Below are 20,858 nucleotides of genomic sequence, written 5' to 3' on the forward strand. Positions count from 1 at the left end.
GTGGGGATACCTTCCACTAGACCAGCTGGGAACTTTTCTGTCATCCATTTTTGACAGTGTCTCCTGAAAGCTTCCTGGCTAAGCAGAGCAAGTTTAAGTTTATACTTGGGGAACAACTAGACTGTATGTTGACTTAAACATTGCAACTTCCGTACCTCCTGTAAATTGCAATGAGACATTTTCTAAAGAGCTCTAAAAATGAGTCTTGTCAAATATTTACCAGACCTCTTGCAGCTTTAGAGCTCTTTAGCACAAAGAAAAGTTTATAAAGCTGTAAGAAGAAGCTTATGCTCCACAGATGGAGTATAATATATCAAGATTTTAAAAAAATAATAAGATTAGACAGCCACTGACTAAAGGGAATAAAAACTTCCTGACTTCTTTGGTAGATTAATGCATTTTAGTTCCCTGAGTGGGTTATTCTGAACTACCATGACAGAAGGCAATATTGTGCACAAGCAGGAAAGTAAATAAGAGGTTTTTTTCTATTTTGAAGGTCACTGTCAAGACAATCACTCTGGAAATAAAACCCAACCATAGTTAGTAATAGTGATGAACTTTTTGAATCTGCCAGTGTTGCTCTCTTTAAAAGCCAGCAATGCTGTCCTGCATAATAGTATAATGATGGAATTGCCTTTCAAGGTCTACCTAGGATCAAAATGTTAAAGCTTTTTCCTTCTGCTTTATATAAACCAGATGATGATTCTAATCCTCATGTTAACTAGATGTAAAGGCACTGGATTTAAGACTTTCTGACTTGTTTTTTTGGTACCCTATCACTTGCAGGCATCTGTAACCTTTCTAATTATTTCAGCAGGACAAATGCTTCAGTATTTTTAAACAGATAGTACCATCCCCTCAGCAGCAGAATTTATGGTAGAAAACAATGAGTGGAATGCAGTCCTTGCAGAAACTTAAACTCCAGTATCAGTGTTCACGACTGAAGTGATAAAGCATTCAGACAACGGGCTGCCTTACAGCTTTGACAGAGTGTCACACTGTCTTCCTGCACATTTTAGAGTTTGCAACTTCTAGAAAATATTTTTCTTTCAAATTTAAATGGGTCAGTTACAAAGAGCAAGAAAAGTAAGTGTTTAATAGTAATAATTTAATCACTTGCTTTTACTTGTAGTTTTTAGCTATGTTGTTGCAAGTCCTTATTCTATGGGGTTTTTTAAGACATAATTGTAAGATTCTTTATTATTTGGATATTCAGCCTCATAGCATGTTGGCTGCTTCTAATGTTTGTCAATCACTATAATGATACCACACTTGCCTACTTTTCTGCATGCATATAATTTGCTAGCTTCTCTAGATATGGCTGTCTGGTCCCAATGCCAACATGTAAGATGACAGCAGGCCGCTCAAAGTGGGACTCTTTTCTTGACTTCTAAAATTCTGCAGAGTAGATGTACACTAGAGAAACGTTCTTACTGATTTTTGTAGAATGGTATGGGGAATTGGCTTTGTCCCATAAGCTGTCATTCCTTGTGGGGAAAAGAAAAAAGTATCTGGGTGATAAGAACAAAGAGATTCTGCATGGAAATTCCTGTAAGATCAGTAAAAACTTCTGATAAAAGCAAATATGTATATAAGGCTGTCTTCCCCTCCCCCAGCCAGACTCAAGAAGAGACCACACAAAAATACTAGAGATACAGTCTAAAGATGCCAAGAATACTGGACAGCAGCAGAGAAGAGGGATGAGGTATTCCTCTAGCATACATAATCCCGTTGTACAAATTGCAGTGAAGGTTTGAGAGAGCTCTAAGAAAGCTGGGAATATGTAACCAGATGAGGCACATAACAGGTAGAAAAAGATCGAGTGGAAATGTGTTAGTTAATACTCTTGCCTTCATGACCTGTCAAACAATGCTTCTCTTTTTAAAACAGAGATAGTGGAATGTTGGGGGTGGTGAGATGATAAAGCATCTACCTTTTTCTTAATGGTTACTCAAAAGATGACTGTTAACACCAGTGATCCAGGCAGATCCTAAACAGAATGACTGTCTGCCCTAGAGCAAGGTGTGTATATTTGAGTATAACAATAAGAACCCTCAGTTTTTTCTAAACAGCTGAGAATAGCTTGGTTTTCTTTATTCTTTTCCAAGTAATGTTATCTGGAAAATAAGAATATGATATGGTTGTAAAAGTAAAGATACAAAAATTGTTGGTTCAAAACACTCTGTGAACTTGGGTGCTTTCTTTTTTTTTTTGCATTTACAGGCTGCCAAGATGTTTGATGAAGAAGGCAGGAAGAAGTTTTTCACGCAAGACATGAATAATATTCTTCTGGAGTAAGTGCTTATCTGTAGAACCTTCCCTTTTTGGAAAGGGGGTGAAAGGAAAAGTACAGAAGAGGAAGTATTATTGAGGTTGTTCCAACAAAGCCCTTAAAAGTCAATGAAGGTAGATCAGTCTAAGCTAGTTATTAGCTAAAGAGATTTATATATGCATACAATTCCTGTCATGCCTGCCTGTCTTTATCCAGTGTAAAGTGTTTTGTAGTGCCCTGGTCCTTGACTTCATGTGTAAAATTCAACAAAATTACCATTATTTGCTCCTGTCTCCCACTTCTGTAACTCAAAACACCTTCAGCTTTCATGAGGGTGAACGCCAGATTTTTTTTCTCTGTAATCTTCAATTAAGGGTTTAATATAGAAAGATTTGTGTTAATATTCTAAGAAGCAAAAGTAATCTCTAGAAGACTATAACGGTTAAATTGTATCAATTTTGATTCACAGTGATGGGTGTAAACTAAATTTGAATGAGTGTTCAACATTGCTGGACAAGTATATGAATGGTTTCTTGCCACTGATCAGGACATCTTCCTTTTATAAAAAAGCTTATCTGAAAGCATCCCTAGCTGCTCTTTTGAGTATGCCTAGCTTCCAAAGCTTCCTTAGGTTTTTGTTCAGATGTCAGCTTTACCTTGGAGTGCGTCTCTGACCGAGTGTCTCCTGTTTGTTTTGTCAGTATTGAGCTGCAGTTACAGGAGGTGAATCCTGCCATCCGCAATGGAGTGTACTCACACCTGGAGGCTTTTGTGCCGTGCAATAAAGACACGCTGATAAAGCGCCTCAAGAAGTTACACCTCAATGTCCAGGTAATGATGGGGAGAGGAGCTCCAGCAGGAGTCAATTATGTCACGGTGAGGAGGACTAAATGCAGCAGAGTAGAGCAGAAGCCGCACAGCCTCAAATCAAGAAAAGTATTTTTGGATCAGTTGATAAGTTTAAAAGCTTCTTTATATATACCTAATATTGTCACTACATTAGGAACAATTTTTTTAAGTATTTCCGAGTCTTTATTTGAGAATGAAGTGCTTTCATCTCGAAAGCTGGGTACAGGCTATGAAGGAGTGTTTCTGCTGTCATCCCTGAGTATTACTGTAGTCACAGGGTACATATCAAAGCAGCAGAATTAGAAAGCCACAGTAATAATGGTTATGATAGGCTAAAAAAACATACTTTTTAATTCACTTTTGTATCAAGAAAAAAGGAAGGCTAAATGGAAAATAGATGACCCAGCCTGTATTATTTGTTCAAATTTCCCTTTTTGACTAGGTCTTACAAATACTTGGAATGCTATTTCCAGTTACTTTTCTTTTGAAGATTGTTTTCCTGTTGAATAGAAAAGTTATCTGTGATCTGGAGTACCCTGACCAGATTCTTTAGTTGAAATCCAGGACTAAACCTTGCAGAGGATGTGAAGATGAACACAGACATCTTGGTACTTGCTAATAAGGCAAACAGATTCAAGTGCTATTTCTAAGCAGATACACTAAAATATTCTTCTATATTTTTTTCAATAAGCAAATAAAATTATTAATGTAAAGTCAGAAGATGCAGAAAGTGAATTTAAAACAAGTAGCAAAGTGTACAGTATATTACCTTAATGTTTGAAGTTCTTAAATTTGGAGACAATTCTACATACATCATCCTTACCTTTCGGGTACATAAATTGCATCTAATAACAATCTAACACTTGAATAATATAATATATATTCATATTTTGTTACTTAGGATGTTTTTACACCACAGTTTTTGGAAACCTGATTAATAGGATATTTACTTGCAAATGTTGAGATATTGATTGGTCAATTTGTCTAACTTTTCCCCCCTTAAGTTTTTTTCCCTTCCCTATTTTAATTTAAAAGCATTATTTAAAGAGATCACGCCATAATGTTTTGGGATATTCATGACACATTTATTTGTGACTATCTTCTGTTGTTTCTGGTCTCAAGACTTACATGAGGCATACGTGCATGTGTATAATGCTGTTGCACCTAACATGATTCAAGTGCCATGTAGAACATGTCTGTTGCAGTCCATAAATAGTACTGGGAATGTTACCGTGGGAGTGATCCAGAAGTTTTCATGAAGCTATCTGAAATGCTCTTTATTTCACATCCAGTAGGATTATTTTGGTGCTCTTCTTTTCACAGGATGACCGCTTGAGAGAACCGTTGCAGAAGCTGAAACTGGCTGTCAGTAACGTCATGCCTGAACAGTTATGCAAATATCAAGAAGACTGTCAGGCCCGCAATCAAGCCAAGAATGCCAAGTAGGTTATTCTGGAGGCTGTGCATGCCTATTTAGAACCCCGTTGGAAGTTTGTATCCATGTTGTTTACTTCCTTAGCTCAGAAAATCAGCTCCAGTTTAAGGGGGTCTTTCTTGAATTGTACAAAATACTTAATTTTGTGTGTTCTTGTCTGATGCCCGAGAGAAATTCCATTAACTGAGTGAGATAGATCTTGATAGAAAAAATAATCTGAAAGATTCCTGGTTGATTCCTAAAACTGTGGATTAATGGAGGAGAATGGTGTGTTGAGGTTATTGATATATTTTGTCCTTGTTCATTGTAGTCGTTTCAATCATAGTTAACTAATTTTAGACTTGTAGAGGTATTAATAGTTTGACAAGTATCCTGCCACTTCCCAGTAAAAGCACTGCTTGAAGCTTATAGGGGCATCAATGAAAGCATCTCTACAGTGTGTCCTTTTCACTTGTCTGAGAGTCTTAATGCAGTGGGGAGAGGGAGATTAAACTCTTTATCCTGTAAGGAAGTATAGGAAAAATCTGAAAATAGGTCCTCTGTGGGTTATTTTCCCCCCTAACACCTAGAATGACACTCCTTGTTCAATGAAATATTTTGTCTGTCTAGTATAGCTCTGAAGAAAATAATTGTTCCAACTGTAGGTTGCAAGCAGAAGATGAACGAGAGAAAAATGGATCAGAGGAAGATGATGATGAGAAGCCTGGAAAGAGGGTTGTTGGACCCAGAAAGAAGTTTCACTGGGATGACACAGTGAGGTAAGACAGAACTATCTTTTCCACCAAGAATTTTCGTTGACTTTATAAAGGGATGTCCAAGAGGATAGTATTTCATGATTGAATAAATAATTTTTCCACAATTACACCTTAGAGAAGTTTTGAAGAGTGTTGCTGTTAAATAGGCAAACTGGAATTCTGTAATGGTGAAACACCTTCTTTAACTCGAAAGGAAAATCATCATGTGTCCAACCCTTTCAAGTTTCACTGTTTGTTTTTTTGCTTTGTCCAAATACATGAAAATTTTCTGTCTCCAGGACTTTGAGCTTCTTTAGGCAAAAAACAGGTGTGTAAGCTGTGTTATAAATGCTTCCCACCTTTCTAGGAATACGTTTCAAAATACCAATGAGCACTAGAGATTTCTGCCACAGGAGGACAGGCCATCAAGATTTGTGGTATTGATTTGACAAGCCTCCCGGTCCAACAACTAGAATAGTACATTAATCTTAACCCCTTCTGTTCCCACTGAACACAAATTCTTGTTATTTCTCAAGAGTAGCGGAGATTCTTATCTGAAGTGATCAGTTACTAGAGTTTAGTTTCCTAGAACAGATTTTTCTGAAAACTGAGGTGACTATTATTTAAATAATCAAGACTTTGAAGTAAACAGATATTTCTAAATTAGTAATTTCTCATGCAAGATCTAAGATAATTTTAGTACAAGTGTGTGTGTGTGTATATATATATATTTATATAACTAATAGGGGCTGGTCGACTTTTCTCAGTGAGTCTTTTCAGTGTGTGAAGACAATAGGGAAGAAATTAAATATGTACAAGCAATGTAGCTTGGACTGACCTGGACGGGAGAGATTTAAATCTGTTGTTTTTTTCATTCAGGAGGCTCTGAAAGGCTGATGTTACTTAACTATGTGCACTTTTATATTTTTAAGAACAAAAGACAAAATCCCTGTTAAAAAGAATCTTCTGTTGAAGTACTCAGTGTAGAATGGATTTCACTTCCTTTCAGATGTATGAGAGGTCACTGTGAACAAAGTAAGAGGAGATGTTCCAACTATGAGAAAACCAGAAAGATAATATCAAATTAATTACAAAATGATAGTAGGATGGAAATAAGAGCAATGGTCTGTTGGATATGGAGAAGTGACAACGGTAGACCATACCAGTTTTTAATGGCAATGCTCGTGCAGTACAAAATTCCAAAAAACACAGTTGGAACTGAGCGCTTCCTGCAAGTATCAATGGACAGCAACTTCAATTTCTTAGCCTTTTTCTGCTGAGCTTTTGAAAGGACTGTGTCTTTCAATATATTTATTTTGTTTCTTTTTGCAGGTCTCTGTTGTGTAATCTTGTCAAGATCAAGCTGGGATGTTATGAGCTAGAGCCAAATAGAAGTCAGTCTGCTGAAGATTACCTCAAAACCTTTATGGAAACAGAAGTGAAACCACTTTGGCCTAAAGGCTGGATGCAGGCAAGGTAAGATACCTGCTTTATTTATCTATTCATTTTGGTGTTAACAATTTCTTTGGTTCATATTTATTCTTACATTTGACTCAACCGTGTACTGTTGATATTGGTTGGAACATAGGAGTGTATTTGTGAAGCTGGAATATTTTTAGAAGAAGTTTTTTCTAAAATGGATTTTCTGTCATGGTTGTAAGCCTGAGAGTGAAAAACCCTACTGTTTCCCTTGGAGAGGTGTTTGCTTTTATCTCCTAGAAACTGAATTTACTGATGCTTCTAACACAGCATGAAGTGTGATGCTACGTTTGAGGAGAAGTATGAGGTGGGAGGGTAACAGCTTGGAAAGTTCTTTATGTGATATAGGAAGTGATAATGATCTAGAAGTCAGTTTTGCCTGTATGTTAGAACACTGCATTATCAGACTGCTCACACAGGCTTTAAAATTATAAGCTAGAATTTCGATAGCAGCGTTCACAACAGACTTAAGGTTTTTGCTCTCTGTTTCTTGTTTGCAGTTGGGATGCTCTGTTTTATAGCAGTTAAAAATACACCAGTTTCTATACTTGCTTCTTACAGACGTAGGAAGAAACACCCACACAAGAGAGGGAGAAATAAAATGGGAGCAATAGTAAACCGTTGTGAAATACAGATTTGGCAGAGATTTCAAATGGTTTGGAGTGGAAGGGGGAAGCAAGTATGGTTTGGCCTGAATTCTTCCTTTCTGTAGCACCCACTGCAAAAGATAATTTCATCAAACCTCAACCAAATTGTAAAAGCTAAATGATAAAATTAATCAACTTGTTCAAGAATACCTTGATTTTAGTTTAGTCAAATCGGTATCAAGCTGTGAAAATAACTGTACTGAGATATTTCTTAGAACAGTCAGTGTAGAAATAGCTGGTTAAATAGTAACAGAAGGAACAAATTAAGTTTTATACTTCCTGGCATACAGCTGACTGACTTTTGTTCAGTGATACAGTTTTTGTGTAAGTATGGTAACGAGTGAGATGTTATCTGTTTATGAAGATTTTATTGAATTAGATGAGACTGAGAATCCCAGTTTAGTTTAAGAATGGAAGATAGATCACTGATGATAGTGGAGAAATAGTCAAGAGATAGTGTGAGGTGATTCAAGAATACATAGAAGTGAAGCATATTAAAACTTTGTATTGGAAAGCCATAAAACATAAGTTTTTCTCCTTTCCATTAGATAAGTCTGCTGGAAATTTCCATGAACTTTTAAACTATCCATACAATTGGCTTCAACAACAAAAGACGAAAACTAAACAAAAAACCAAAATGCCCCCCAAAATCATCAACAGGCCAAACAAACCCCAACAGGTGACAGAACATAACTTCCTGTTGACCCGCAAGACTTCATTTACTAACTGGGTGGTTTTAGTACCATGATGATTTACAAATTGTCCTGTATCTACTGGGAGGCACTTTCCTGCTTTCTGTTAAGGAAGTCATGTATTGTAATTTGTAGTCAAACAGTTAGGCATGGAAAGAGGAAAAGAAAGTATTTCCTGGAGTCTGGCAGTGGTAATTCCTAATGCAGCATATAATTCAGTTTCTGAATGCTCATTTTGCTGGGGTGCTAGGTTAGGGATTATGCTGAAGGCTTATAATTTTTTGTTTTTATATATGGTCTCAAGTGAAAAGGAGCCATATAAACTGGAAAGAAAATTAGGTATTTAATGCTGAAACTGATTTACTGACCATGTATTTTTTAAGGAATTCTTACTAATCACAAGAGGCCTACGGTACCAGAACTTTGTGGGTTCAGCTTAGAAGAAAAATTTCTTGCACTTTCAAAGTTAACTGTACTGTAAGGAACTGTAACTGTTCCTTTGTTTCTTATAGCTTCACAAGGAAGCAGGAGGTAAGGTATTGATCATAACTGGAAGTTACGGAATCAAAGGATTGTTAAGGTTGGAAGGGACCTCATACACTGCTCTGTCCTTTGTTCGTACCATGTCTATGATTTCTGTCCTTTTATAGTATTTAAAATTGTCTTTAGCCCTGAAGGATGATGCTACAAATTACTGGGGCCTGTGATTAATTTTGAATTTTCATTTCCAATTTGAAAAGATTATGGAATGGATAAAGCACCAAGAAGGAAGGAGGTGGGGAGGGAAATATTCTGGAGAAGCTGTATAGGTTGGGAGGTGGCACATTAAACATGTAACGAGGAACGTTGGTTTTGCTCCATGATGTTCTTCATAGGCATTCAGTCTGATAGAACAATGCAATGCAGATTTGGAGGTTTGTATGGTGAAGAAAATGTGAAAATGGAGCTGAAAATAGAATCTGAGAAGTAAGGCACTGAGCTGTTGTGAGAGGATGTCAGTGTTTTCTTACCAGATAACATGAGATTTTTGGATACTCTGATTTTTTGTAATTATTGCAGCTCTGCAGGTTGTATTATCGGTGGTGAAAAGCTCTTGTTTAGACAGCTGTTCATTATGTGGTCAGTGCCAATGCAGTTGCAGTGCTTGTAAGAAAATGTTGTCTTGTCCTAGTTTGCCTATCTGGAAACAGGGGGACCAAGTTTCCGTTGTCTATTCATAGCTGTATTTGAATAGTAAGCTGTAGGATAGATACAGGTCAGCAATCATTTTCACTTTCCACTTGGCAACTCAGGAGCTGAAAACATTGAGTAAAAGCACATGAAGTGTTGAGATTTGTCATACTGGCTCTTGCCATTTCTTGGCTCTGTAGTAATATGTATGTGTAAAGTCCAGTGTAACTGAAGTTAGAGAAATGATACACAACAGCCTGAAGCTTTTCTGTTACTAAACTTGCAAAAGCTTTACTAAAAGTTTTTTCAGTACTAAAAGTACTGAAGAAAAATAGAAGCAAGCTTGGCTACTGTGTTCTGACTTTCATCTTCTGTGCTTTAAAAAAGCAAGATTAATAATCACACACCCAAGCCTGTGATCAGTGTATTGAACATGTAGTGTGAAGAGTTTACAGTAATCTTTTATTTTATATTTGAAGTATTTTATTAGTCTTTGAGGAGAGAGCATTCAAAGTGCATTTCTTCTGTCCAGTTGAAGGAAATAATATTCTCTTATGTTGATTTTTGCTTGGCTGTTTACTGAGGTATTTTGAGCATAAACACAAATTATTACAATTTTTTTAGGTTTTTCTGTTTATGGATGCCAAGACCTATACCATGATAGCAATACAAAGTAATCATTAGTTCCCTTGGGGACAGATAATCAAAGGCTGATTCTGGAAACTAAAGGATATTTGGGTATTTGGTGGTCATATGCTGTTTGTCGCTGTAGAAATCACTTCATGTTTCTTTTCTCACCACTCTTTTAGGATGCTTTTTAAAGAAAGCCGAAGTGTTCACAATCACCTCACTTCTGCTCCGTGAGTATAATAGTGTTAACTTGCTAAGATCTAGGTTGTGCATAGCATCTTTTCTCATCTTCCTGCTACCTGTTTTAGACAGAGGGAAGGAAAGGGAGGTACTCTGGGATTTGTTTGAATATACTTAGTGATCTTTATAATCTTTTTTTTTTTAATGCTTTAAGTTAGGCATATAACTGTAATGTTCTTGTGGCATTATATTTTAACTCACTTGTGAAGTGGCTAGCTAACTTCAGGGGTTATTAATTCTTGAATTAATACCTTATACTCAAAGCATTACACACTGCCTAAATTTTGACATTCAGCATATTAAACTGAACTCAGACTGCAGTACTTCCTGCTTTTTTCTTTTCCTCAAAAATACCTCTTATCACAGAAGTCTGTGTATCTTAGTGGGATTTTATCTTCTTCATTTTCAGATAACACTGTGTGCCTCTCAGGAGCCACCCACATTCAGTCAGAATTCAAATAAATTGTCATGACTTTAAATAACGCCCCGACTGCAACTTTCGTGATAAATTTGATTAACAGGATATTTTCCTATGTAACATCAAAACTGAGTCATGGTCCACCTACAGTAAAGTCTTTTTTTAACCAGGTGCATTTCTAGTTGCTTAGGAAAGGATCAAAAATTGCCTATAAGATGTAAATCTCTTGATTGCCCTTGAAGAAATAAAGTGTGAAATGCTGAACCTCGAAGTTGAAGCCAATAACTAATAATCCTTAATGCTGTCCTTACTTGCGTAACTGCAGTTTGTGTACATTACAGAAGAAAATCTGACAGTTTGCTAAATTACTTCTTGCAACAAACAAATTATGTACAACTGCTTTAACAGTTGATAAGCAACAAAACACTTTTGTGGAGGGGAAAAAGACAACTGTTTTTATCTGGTTTGAAATAAATAAGAATAGAAGCATCCTCCTCAGGGACAAAAATGTCAATGTAAAAAGTGAAATTATATTACTGTTCTAGAAGGCTTCACAGTGTAGACAAAGCTCTACTAAGTAAATAAACTCATACTATTAAGAGGCTGAAATTAATTGATATTTTGAAGTTTCTCTAAATCAGAAAAATAAAACCAGTTCTCTGGATATATCCTGATCTGTATGTCAGGTTATATCATCAATTCAGTTGATTTTGCAATTAATTTACATAGAGATACATGAGCAGAAAATGAATTGATAGTGTGCTTTTTTTTCTCCCCCTGTATTTTAAACCGTTTTTCATTTCAAGGATGTTTTCTTATTAAAGCTGGATTCCTGCAGTCATCATTCTAGTTTATTGAGATATAGTCAGGATAACACTTAAAATGAAAATTACTTGCCTTTTTTTTTTGGTCTTCTGATGCAAAATTTATCCCTTCTGTTTTAGGGCAAAGAAGAAGGTGATTCTGGCCCCTAAACCCAAAGTGAAGGTAAAAGCCTATTAAGATATCTGAATACTCACTTAATGGTCCAGTGTGACCATTTGATACAACCTGTTTCTGCCTCTGATCCCGAAAAAAACCTTGCAGAAGGTTTCTGTCATGCAATGTTTATTGATTTGGTGGTGCATTACTTCAAAGATACTTCTGTATAGCTTTGCCACTTTAAGTTGTATTAGTATTTTGAAGATTGACTATGAAGAGGTACTAGTTCCAGTGATGTTTCACATTTTTGAATGTGAGCTTTGTGTGTTTTCAGTTTGTGTTAAATTTGGCAACACTGGAAAACAATGTGGTTGGAAGGATACCATAGTATAGAGTTCCTCATTTGACCAGGTGTTGTCTTAATTCAGTAGCCGTTTTACTAAGTTATCAGATCAGCTACCCGATTCTTCACAGTATTGATTGTTCTTCACTGTATGGGACACTTAGTTATGTGGAGCAACACTGCTAGATTTTTAAATCCAAATACTGAATTAGCACACAGGGTTCCAGCACCTAGGTATCATAAGTATCTTAATATGAAAATTTCAATACTAGGTCTTTGGTTTGTTGGAATTTACTGAATAAAAGTATTACACTAAAGATGACCTTAAATCAATTTCAGAAAGACTATTAAACCTGATGTTTCCTATCCCTTCATTTTCAGGACTCTAGTCCAAAAAAAGAACAGAAAACCTGTATGTCTTCAGTCAATTCAAGTTGTGCTACTGTACTGAGTTCTAGTGCAGCTCTGTGCACCCCAGCCAGCTCTAGCTGCACAGCAGCTCCGGAGACGATCTGCTTGGATGACTCACTGGATGAAGACCTCTCTTTCCACCCACCCTCACTGGACTCTGTTTCTGATGCTCTGGCCGTTATCAATAATGGTGCCAAGGGATCACCTCTTGGGTCCACCATAGACACACCAACATCCAGACCTCGCCCTGGGCTGAGGGAAGAGAAACTAGCAAGCATTATGAGTAAGTTGCCTCTGGCAACCTCAAAGAAAGTAGAGCCCACACAAACGTCCCATTCATCAAGTCTTATTGCTGGTCACACAGGGCCAGTACCAAAGAAACCCCAGGACTTAGTTCACACTGGTATCTCTTCAGGCCTTATTGCTGGATCTTCAATTCAAAATCCCAAGGTTTCTTTAGAGCCTTTGCCAGCCAAACTACTTCAACAAGGACTACAGAGGTCAAGTCAGATCCAAGCTGCTTCCTCGTCTTCTCAGAGTCACGTTTCTTCCTCTAAGACTCAAGCAGCTATTTCCACCTCCTCTCAAAGAACCAAGGATGCTAATATCTTGGTATCATCTGCTGAGGCTCAAGGTGGTACTTCCTCAACATCACAAGTGCCAAAGGTGCACCAGCATTCAGCTGTACCACAGAAATACGTATCTCCCTTACAAGCAACTATTAGTAAATCACAGACCAATCCTGTGGTGAAATTGAGTAGTAATCCCAAACTCTCTTGCTCATCACCAGTCATCAAGGCTCAAGATAAGTCTGTACTATATCGCCTGCCTTTGTCTAATCCCTCATCTGGAAGTGGCTCTCAAGTGTCTCACCCACTGGTTTCTCGGACGACATCCAGCACCTCTACCTCTAGTAACTATTTAGCCAAGGCTATGGTGTCACAAGTTTCTTCCCAGGGTTTCAAGCCTCCCTTCTCCATGGCTGCCTCTCCCAAACCTGCTGCCTCTCCCAAGCCCACTTCATCTAAGCCCTCTGTGACACCCAAGCCCAATGCATCACCTAAATTTTCATCCAAGTCCACCTCATCCCCCAGACCTGCAACAACACCCAGTTCTTCCAGTTCAAGTGCACTAGTTTCCCAGAGTGGTCACTCCAGCAACAACCCCCTTCATAAACAGACCAGTGGTGTAAATATGAGCAGGCAGTCTCCCACAGTGAATTTGCTGTCTTCTAATCGCACCTCAGGCCTTCAGCCTGCAAAAAACCCTCAGGCTTCTTCAAAATTGCCCAACTCTTCTCCTTCTGGAACTGCTGGTAAAAATAATCTGGGTGGAGTTGGAATGAATGTACCTGCCAGCAGAGGCAGTAACCTTAACTCAACTGGAGCTAGTAGGACTAGTCTGTCTGGGGGAGCAGCAAGTGGAACACAGGGTGCTACCAAACAATTGTCAACTCCACACAGACCATCTTCTGCCTCAGGGTCTCCAGTTGTAGCAGCCAGCGTGCAGGTATGCATCTAACAAGTTTACATTTGAGCCTTACCTTAATGTTTATAACATTTATTTTGTAAACATTCTTGGTATATCTTATCTTGATTTGTGAATGTTATAAATTTAATTTTTTACCTTTCTAAGCATAATGCTGATACTGATGAAACAATTTCACACTAAAGAATATGTATTTCCAGCTGTTGTGAAATGCAAGGATCAGTGTGGAACAAGTGTTCACTGTAAACTGTTGGTCTATACTGTGGAAAAGAATTCACTTTTTTCTTTTAACAGCACTAGAAAAGGTAAGCTTTGTGTGACCATATTTTCAGGGGATGTGGTATTTACTTGCATTATTTGATTTGTGTGTTCTCTCATATATACATATTTGTAATGATGGTGGTCATGTAAAAGGTGACTTCGTACATTTGTTGTCAGGCTTTGTGATTAATCTCAAAACTAGAGTTTAGTTGCTTGTTGTTTAGTGTAATTCAAGACTTGTAGTTGTAATTAACACTTGCAAGGGCTTTTCTTTTGTGTTTTTGACTATGTATTTTATTTCCTAAGGTCTAGTCAAACTGAATGAGACACTCCATTAACATATAAATACTCTGGAAACTGAAAGCTTACACTATCACTAGAGATAAGACAACAATCAAACGAAACAAATATTTTGAAAATACTGTTGTTCTAAAACATATAAACCTATTATTTACCCAGAAGACAACCTGCTTTCCCAAGCTGTGTTCTTCTTACTGGGAATGCTTAATTACTGAGATGATTGGATGTTTTCCTCTCTCTAGTGCTGTCTATGCTGAAGTCATCAATACTTAAGAAAAGTGGTATTGCTGTAAAATATATTCTTGGTATACAGCAAATGAAAAACTTTGCATTATTCTGAACAGTGCACTTTGCTGTTGCATGGGAGCGATGTATACTTGGCTTGTGGCAACATTTTATTATCTTGTAGTTTGCCATCAAATTCTTCTTAAGGCAGCTGACTAACAGGAGGAAGATGATTTTTACAAGATGCTTCTATGGTCTTTCATCCTACTGTACTGAAACAGTCAGCAGTAAAAGTCTGGCAGGCTCTGACACAGCAGTCACTTACTCTGGGTGCTTTGAGTGGAAAAAAAAACCCCAGCCTGTATGCTGTGTTCAGGCCACTGAGGTACCTCATAGGGTCTGGAGAAGAGCTGAACCAAGTACAGTGCAGTTTGAGTACTCTCTGGAAGGTGCCTGGAGGAGACAAAAAAGGCTACAATGAATGAACTGGGAAGAGAGTTGTTTCTTCTTGGTGCAATCAGCAGAATCCAGTGGATGCAATGGCTGTGATGTAGAAAAAAATGCGAAACGGGTGTGGTAGTGCTTAAAGATGACAGAGAAGGGAAGTAAGCAGTGTTGTTTTGGATGATGAGATGAATTCTGGCAAACCCTCCTGTAGTTGAAGGCAAGTAAGTTTTTAGTTAGAAACACTGATCCACCTGAGTAATAAAATGCATTTTGGCCACAGTCCTGCTGAAGAGCACTGAAGTGTGGGGATGTGTGATGAATAATCAACTAACATGAGTCTGTACTATAATACAGCAAAATAAGGTGTGTTGGCATATAAAAAGGGAAAAATCAGCTAGAGATACTGAGCAGCATATGGTATCACTACAATAATTATTGAGACCTTCCATGTGGGTTTTTTTGGCACTTCAGAAATTACTTTGATAACCTAAAAATGGTTCAGAAGAACAGTATGAAATCAAAGAAGATAAACCATGGCTGTTACTGCTATACATTGTGAAGCTTTATCAGTGAAGTACATTCAAGGAAAGATTAGAATGAAATTACCTCTCAGTTCAAGTACACTAAAGGGGAAGAGATTTTTGATCACAGAGGTTTTTGTATAGCTAAAAAAGGTCTAATAGCTGGCTGCTGAACTGTCGTCAGTTTCAGACTAGTTGTTAGGTACAATGTACTAAGGACTTAGTTACTCCTCTTCACATAAGACTGAAAGTGAATCTCTTTTCCTTTAAAGCATTAGGGATTTCATTCCTATTTGAGATGCTATTAGAACATGAGATTGGTACCTGCATTGCTCATTATAATATTCTCGTCTGCTTACATTAAAGATGAAACTAGATGATTTCATGTGATAATAAAGGCATTCTTAACTAGGGAGCTTCCAAGAAGTGTTTCCCTCCTTTCCACTTCTGATTGACACAATTATTTACCAGAATACAAGTTCATACCTGCTGAAGCCTCACAGAAAGTTACCTCTTAAGGACACAAAGCCAAAGAGTACATGTGTGATTTCCTTTAAAAACTCTACCTACCATTAGTTCTCTTGAGCAGAATCTGGCTTAGACTTCCAAGGATCTTAATGACTCAGATCTACATGACCAGGATGAACCCTTTTAAGAACTATTGTACATGAGTTAAATAGAAATATCTGAACTGCAGTTCCTATAGGGCATGCTCTGTAGCTCTTTTCTTCACTGTACTTCTCTCCCCTCCTTTTTGAGTGACTAAGCGAGATCTTGGCAGAGCACTTTACAAAGTTTCTGTTTTCAGGCATTTTAGAGGTTCACAGTTGCAAGACGTTACTGCATGGCTTTTATTTTGTTGCCCTTTACTAGATTACAAAGACAGTGAACTGTTGTCATTTTTTTGTACATAAGCTTACAGTGAAATTAGTACTTTTAAAGGCAGAAGAGAATAATAGTATGTTGATACTTTTCATTCTTTTTTTTCTGGTTGTGGGATAGAGTATGTTGTAGAAGTTGATACCTTTTAAGATGACCAATATAAGCACTTGCTAGGAACGTCATGTGTAGGTAAATACCCTTCACAGGGCCACTGTTTTAAAATACCGTGTTTTCTCATAAGAAGCAAGTGTCCTTTCTTTAGCTGCTTTCATCAGAACATCTTAAGACCAAAACTGGTAATAAAAACTTAATAAAAACTTTATCCATGCTAGAAGATTTCATCACTTTGCTTTTTCTGTAAGTTATTACAGAACTCCATGAAATGTCGTTTTCATTTTAAGCTCATGTGTTCATTTAAATGATTCTAAGTTTTGGGTTTAGTTGAGGCTTCCTTGTAAAAATGCACAGATTTGAAATCCTGTTCCATTCTGAGTCTCTATAATTCAAATACCTACAATATCTGAGTTGGAGTCTGTTTCTAAGTGCTTTCTATACTGTTTTGTAGTATATAATTAGAGAACTGAACATTAGCACATGAAATTACTGTATATGTAGTGAAAGAAAGATTGTTAAATGAGAATGAGCTGATCTAATGTTAGAGAAATTAATGCGATTTGGGAGCTGTTGCAGCTAAAATGTTCTGACTAATTTTGCATTTTTATTTTAAAACTGCAGTGAATTTAAGTTCATTTTGGATATTTAGAGTGGAGATTTTTTTTTGTCTTTCCCTCTGACATGTACATACGCACCTCTGTATACATATGTATGTATGCATTTTGCTAACATGACTTCTTAAGTTTGGGGATTCTTACATATGAATCTTAATTTTCAGAATTCATTGTTTCTCTGCAGCCTCTTTAGAAATAATGTTCTGTTAAGACCCAGATTTGGAAAGGGGAGAAGTGTAATACTGTACTTCTAAAGAACTTCAGATCTACATTGGATAATTTATGCACTGGACCCAGTGCATAATTAGAAAGGACATCAAGGAAATTACCTGTAAGGCTGATGAGAAAAACATGAGAGGTTTATGTATACTCTTATGTCTGAATCTGCGATATAATTGTGCTTGCTCAGCGAATGAATGCTGGGAAGACTTCCTAGGTGGACAAGTGAATATTCATTAATAGTTTAATACACTTCTCAGCAGAGCAACACTTAACAGGGAATAGTTGATTTTTATACCCTTGAAGAATACAATTCAAATCTTTAAAAATCTTGAAGTGCTGCTTCTTTTTTTTCTCTTTTTTTTTTTTTTTTTTTTTTTTTTTTTTTTTTTTTTTTTTTTTTTTTTTTTGCATAGTCAACAGCAGGAGCGTCGTTACTGGCTAATGCCTCACCTCTGACTCTCATGGCATCACCCCTGTCTGTAACCAGTCAGAACGTGACGTCTGCACCATTAACTCCTTTTGGGATGCTGGGCGGCCTTGTTCCTGTGACTGTGCCCTTCCAGTTTCCCTTGGAGCTGCTTGGCTTTGGGACAGACACAGCTGGAGCGACAACCACCTCGGGATCTACCTCAGCGGCTTTCCACCACAGCCTAACTCAGAGTGAGTGGAGTTAATGACACTATGCTATAAGGAAAGATGCATCCCTAAAATGGAAATTGAGTAGGGAAGCAATAAAGTCCCATGACACTCAGTTTTGGTTCATGAAAATCCCTACAGGAGAGTATGTGGGATTACCTTCACTGGTAAAAATTTTCTTTACATAATTACCTAAGTGTTATAAATCACCTTTGATAAGTTTATTTTCATTGTTGTATTCACAGTACATGTTTAGTTTTGAACATACTTTTTTTGGGTTAACTTCTAATACCTTATTTTTAGAAAGGAGTATAGTTTAAAAGTCTTCAAGTGTCACAGTTCAAATAAGAGACTAAATATGGTGATACCTCAAAGTAGTCTTAACTCAATAACCTCAGATATCAAACAGCTCTGTTATGAAGAGCTATCAACCAAGATGGCATTTACTTTTTCTGATTGCTTACAAAGAAGCTATTTATGTTCTTAAGCTATATGAAATACTGGTCTTTCTGCCAAACAAAATGGTATGAAGAGTTGCATCCCAGTAGCAAGGCATGGTCCTTGCTCTGACTTCTGACTAACTATATTTGAATAGGTTTCTCTCTGTTGACTTATTCCAGCCATCAGAATACTATCAGGTATTTATTCTTCGTTGTGGAGATAAGCCTGCTACTACAGCTACACTAAAAAACAAAAACTTTTTTTTTTCCCCAGACTTACTGAAGGGTTTACAGCCAGGTGCTCAGCATGCAGCAACACTGTCTCACTCACCTCTGCCTGCTCACTTGCAGCAAGCTTACACAGGTAAAGACATGATATATTTCGTATTACTTATTTTTAAGTTATTTTAACTTAAAAGTCAGATTTCTGCCTCAGACTAAAATATATTGTACACTGGTACTTAGTTTCGAGAAGACACAAGACAGGGACAAATTCTGAGAGGAGCTGGCAGAACTTACTCTATTGTAGCAGTATTTTTGGAACCTGAATGTGGGGTTTTTTCCCTTCTCTTCAATGTCAAGAACAAAAAACTTTCAAAAATTTCAATGCTTTACTACAGCAGTTTTAGAAACTGAAGTGTACAAATTCAACTAGTGGGGAAAAAAGGAATAGTACTAACTGGACACTAACATGATTGTTCATAGGCTGCATAAAGTTTTTTTCCACTAAAAGTTTTCATTTCCCCTTTGAAGGAGAAACTGACCTTGCAGCTAATAGCTCTTTTCGTGTTTCTTATAAAAGTATATTCCCGTGTGAATGGCGGGATGGTTTCTTAACGGAATACCTGCTTTCCTTAGGAATTTTTTGCTTGATAGGAGTTGCGTATTTTGATTGAGAAGAGAAACTTGAAGCAGAGCATTTTATTTTTCTGTTTGTAAGGTTTAGAGCAGGAAAATTTTCAGAACCCTTTAGAAGGTGCAGTTTAGAGTGTACACCTTTCTTTGTCACCCGTAGTCTGTTTTCTGGGGGCCGGGAGAGGGAACGCAAAGGGTGGCAGCGGGTTGGTGGGCATTCTTCATTTGAGAGTTCTCAGCACCAAAAAATTGGGCAGTGTTACAGTATGAAACTTGATTTATCAGGTTTCAGCAATGCTATTTCTAATAAATAAACTACAGAAAACATGCAAAGTCTTCCTCTCAGTAAAGACAATGTCCTTTTTGTTGATGTTAAAGCTGAACCTGCCAAATTCCTGTCTCTCCTACTGTAAGTTATGAAAACCAAAAGATCACTCATGCTTTTATTCTTCTCTTTTGTTTATCTCTTCAGCTACAGATGGAGGCCAAAGTAAAGGGGACACTAAGTTACAGCGGAAAAACCAGTGACTTCTGGACAAGCAAGGGAGCTGAAGCAGTTCTGGTTGGCTGACAGAATCTGCCCAGTTGGGAAAGTGCTTATTGTCACAGGGCTGCTGTTTCTGTCAATGTTTACATATTCTGATCCTAAGCACTGTGGTGAGAGGAAGAAGAAAAATAAAACAATACTTGATCGAAGAGAGAAGGAAAAGGAGGACTGGTCCTCCTGGTCATGCAGACTGGTCATAGTTTGATATTGCCTAAGGAAACAACCTTTTTTATCTGCTCTGATTGGCCCTTAAAAGAAATTGATCGTCAAACCCACAGCAGCACCAATGTTTCGTTTCTGGGTGAAGTCCAATGAAGAGTGGAAATGGTGAAAGGAGCTAGAATAGGTTTCTCCATTCACTGTATAAGGTGGAATCATCCACTTCCTTAGTGCCCGAAGTTCCCAGTGTAAGATTATGTGTAGGTCCTGAGTGTACTCAACAGTTGTGGACCAAAGGTTATGTAGAGTAGAGATGGTGCTGGGATACTTTGCATTATAATTAAACCTTTAGAAAAAAGCAGTTTCTGATAATGGGCATTTATCCAGCTTTAGAAGGCTGTTTGGCTTTGGGGAGCCTACAGATGTATGCAGTCTTGATAGAGAATTAATTGTCTTCAAAAACAGATCTCCTGGTACATCAATATGTGAGACACAGACTATTTGTTTGATTTATTTTCAGGGTTTTTTTAGTACAAAGTTCTTATTTAAGGGAGGAAGGGGATGGAAATTCATTTACATGAAAAGAACCCCACATTTTATTGGCCAGACTAACATTTCTTTCCCTTATTTTTTTTCAATCACACTAATGTTTCGGTATCTCCATTTCTTAAACTTTCTTTTACCTTGTGCTTATTTGCTACTGAAAAGATACTCTATTCATGTCTTTCATAAGCCACAACCAGTTCTTTCTCATTCTCAGGCTTCATCTTTTACCTGACTCTTCCCAGAAGCCATGCATTACATTGATTTGCTGGTTAAAGAAAGCTGATTGACCTATTCCAGAGTCAGATTAATACTGCTTCAGGCATTAGCCAAAGAGGAGTCGTTCAAAAGCGACCAGAGGTG

General features: G+C 37.3%; 1 protein-coding gene across 2 annotated transcripts in view; it reads left to right on the plus strand.

The window, feature by feature from the left end:
* UBN2 (ubinuclein 2) overlaps nt 1-20,776 on the plus strand; it is a 43,683-nt gene extending 22,907 nt beyond the window's left edge. Inside the window, exons 7-17 of one of the 2 annotated variants that reach the window (XM_066183561.1) lie at nt 2,224-2,294; nt 2,974-3,103; nt 4,445-4,563; nt 5,201-5,314; nt 6,623-6,766; nt 10,088-10,138; nt 11,511-11,553; nt 12,212-13,750; nt 17,729-17,975; nt 18,666-18,755; nt 19,725-20,776. In XM_066183561.1, coding sequence (XP_066039658.1) covers nt 2,224-2,294; nt 2,974-3,103; nt 4,445-4,563; nt 5,201-5,314; nt 6,623-6,766; nt 10,088-10,138; nt 11,511-11,553; nt 12,212-13,750; nt 17,729-17,975; nt 18,666-18,755; nt 19,725-19,774 — 2,598 coding nt within the window. In that variant the 3' untranslated portion in view covers nt 19,775-20,776. Of the gene's footprint in view, nt 1-2,223; nt 2,295-2,973; nt 3,104-4,444; nt 4,564-5,200; nt 5,315-6,622; nt 6,767-10,087; nt 10,139-11,510; nt 11,554-12,211; nt 13,751-17,728; nt 17,976-18,665; nt 18,756-19,718 lie in introns of both variants that reach the window. The other variant, XM_066183559.1, reaches the window with a different exon arrangement.
* The last annotated feature ends 82 nt before the right edge of the window (nt 20,777-20,858 follow it).

Source organism: Chamaea fasciata, unplaced genomic scaffold (genome assembly GCF_029207755.1).
Source record: "Chamaea fasciata isolate MVZ Bird 193981 ecotype frontalis unplaced genomic scaffold, bChaFas1.0.hap1 SCAF_5, whole genome shotgun sequence".
Taxonomy (NCBI): domain Eukaryota; kingdom Metazoa; phylum Chordata; class Aves; order Passeriformes; family Sylviidae; genus Chamaea; species Chamaea fasciata.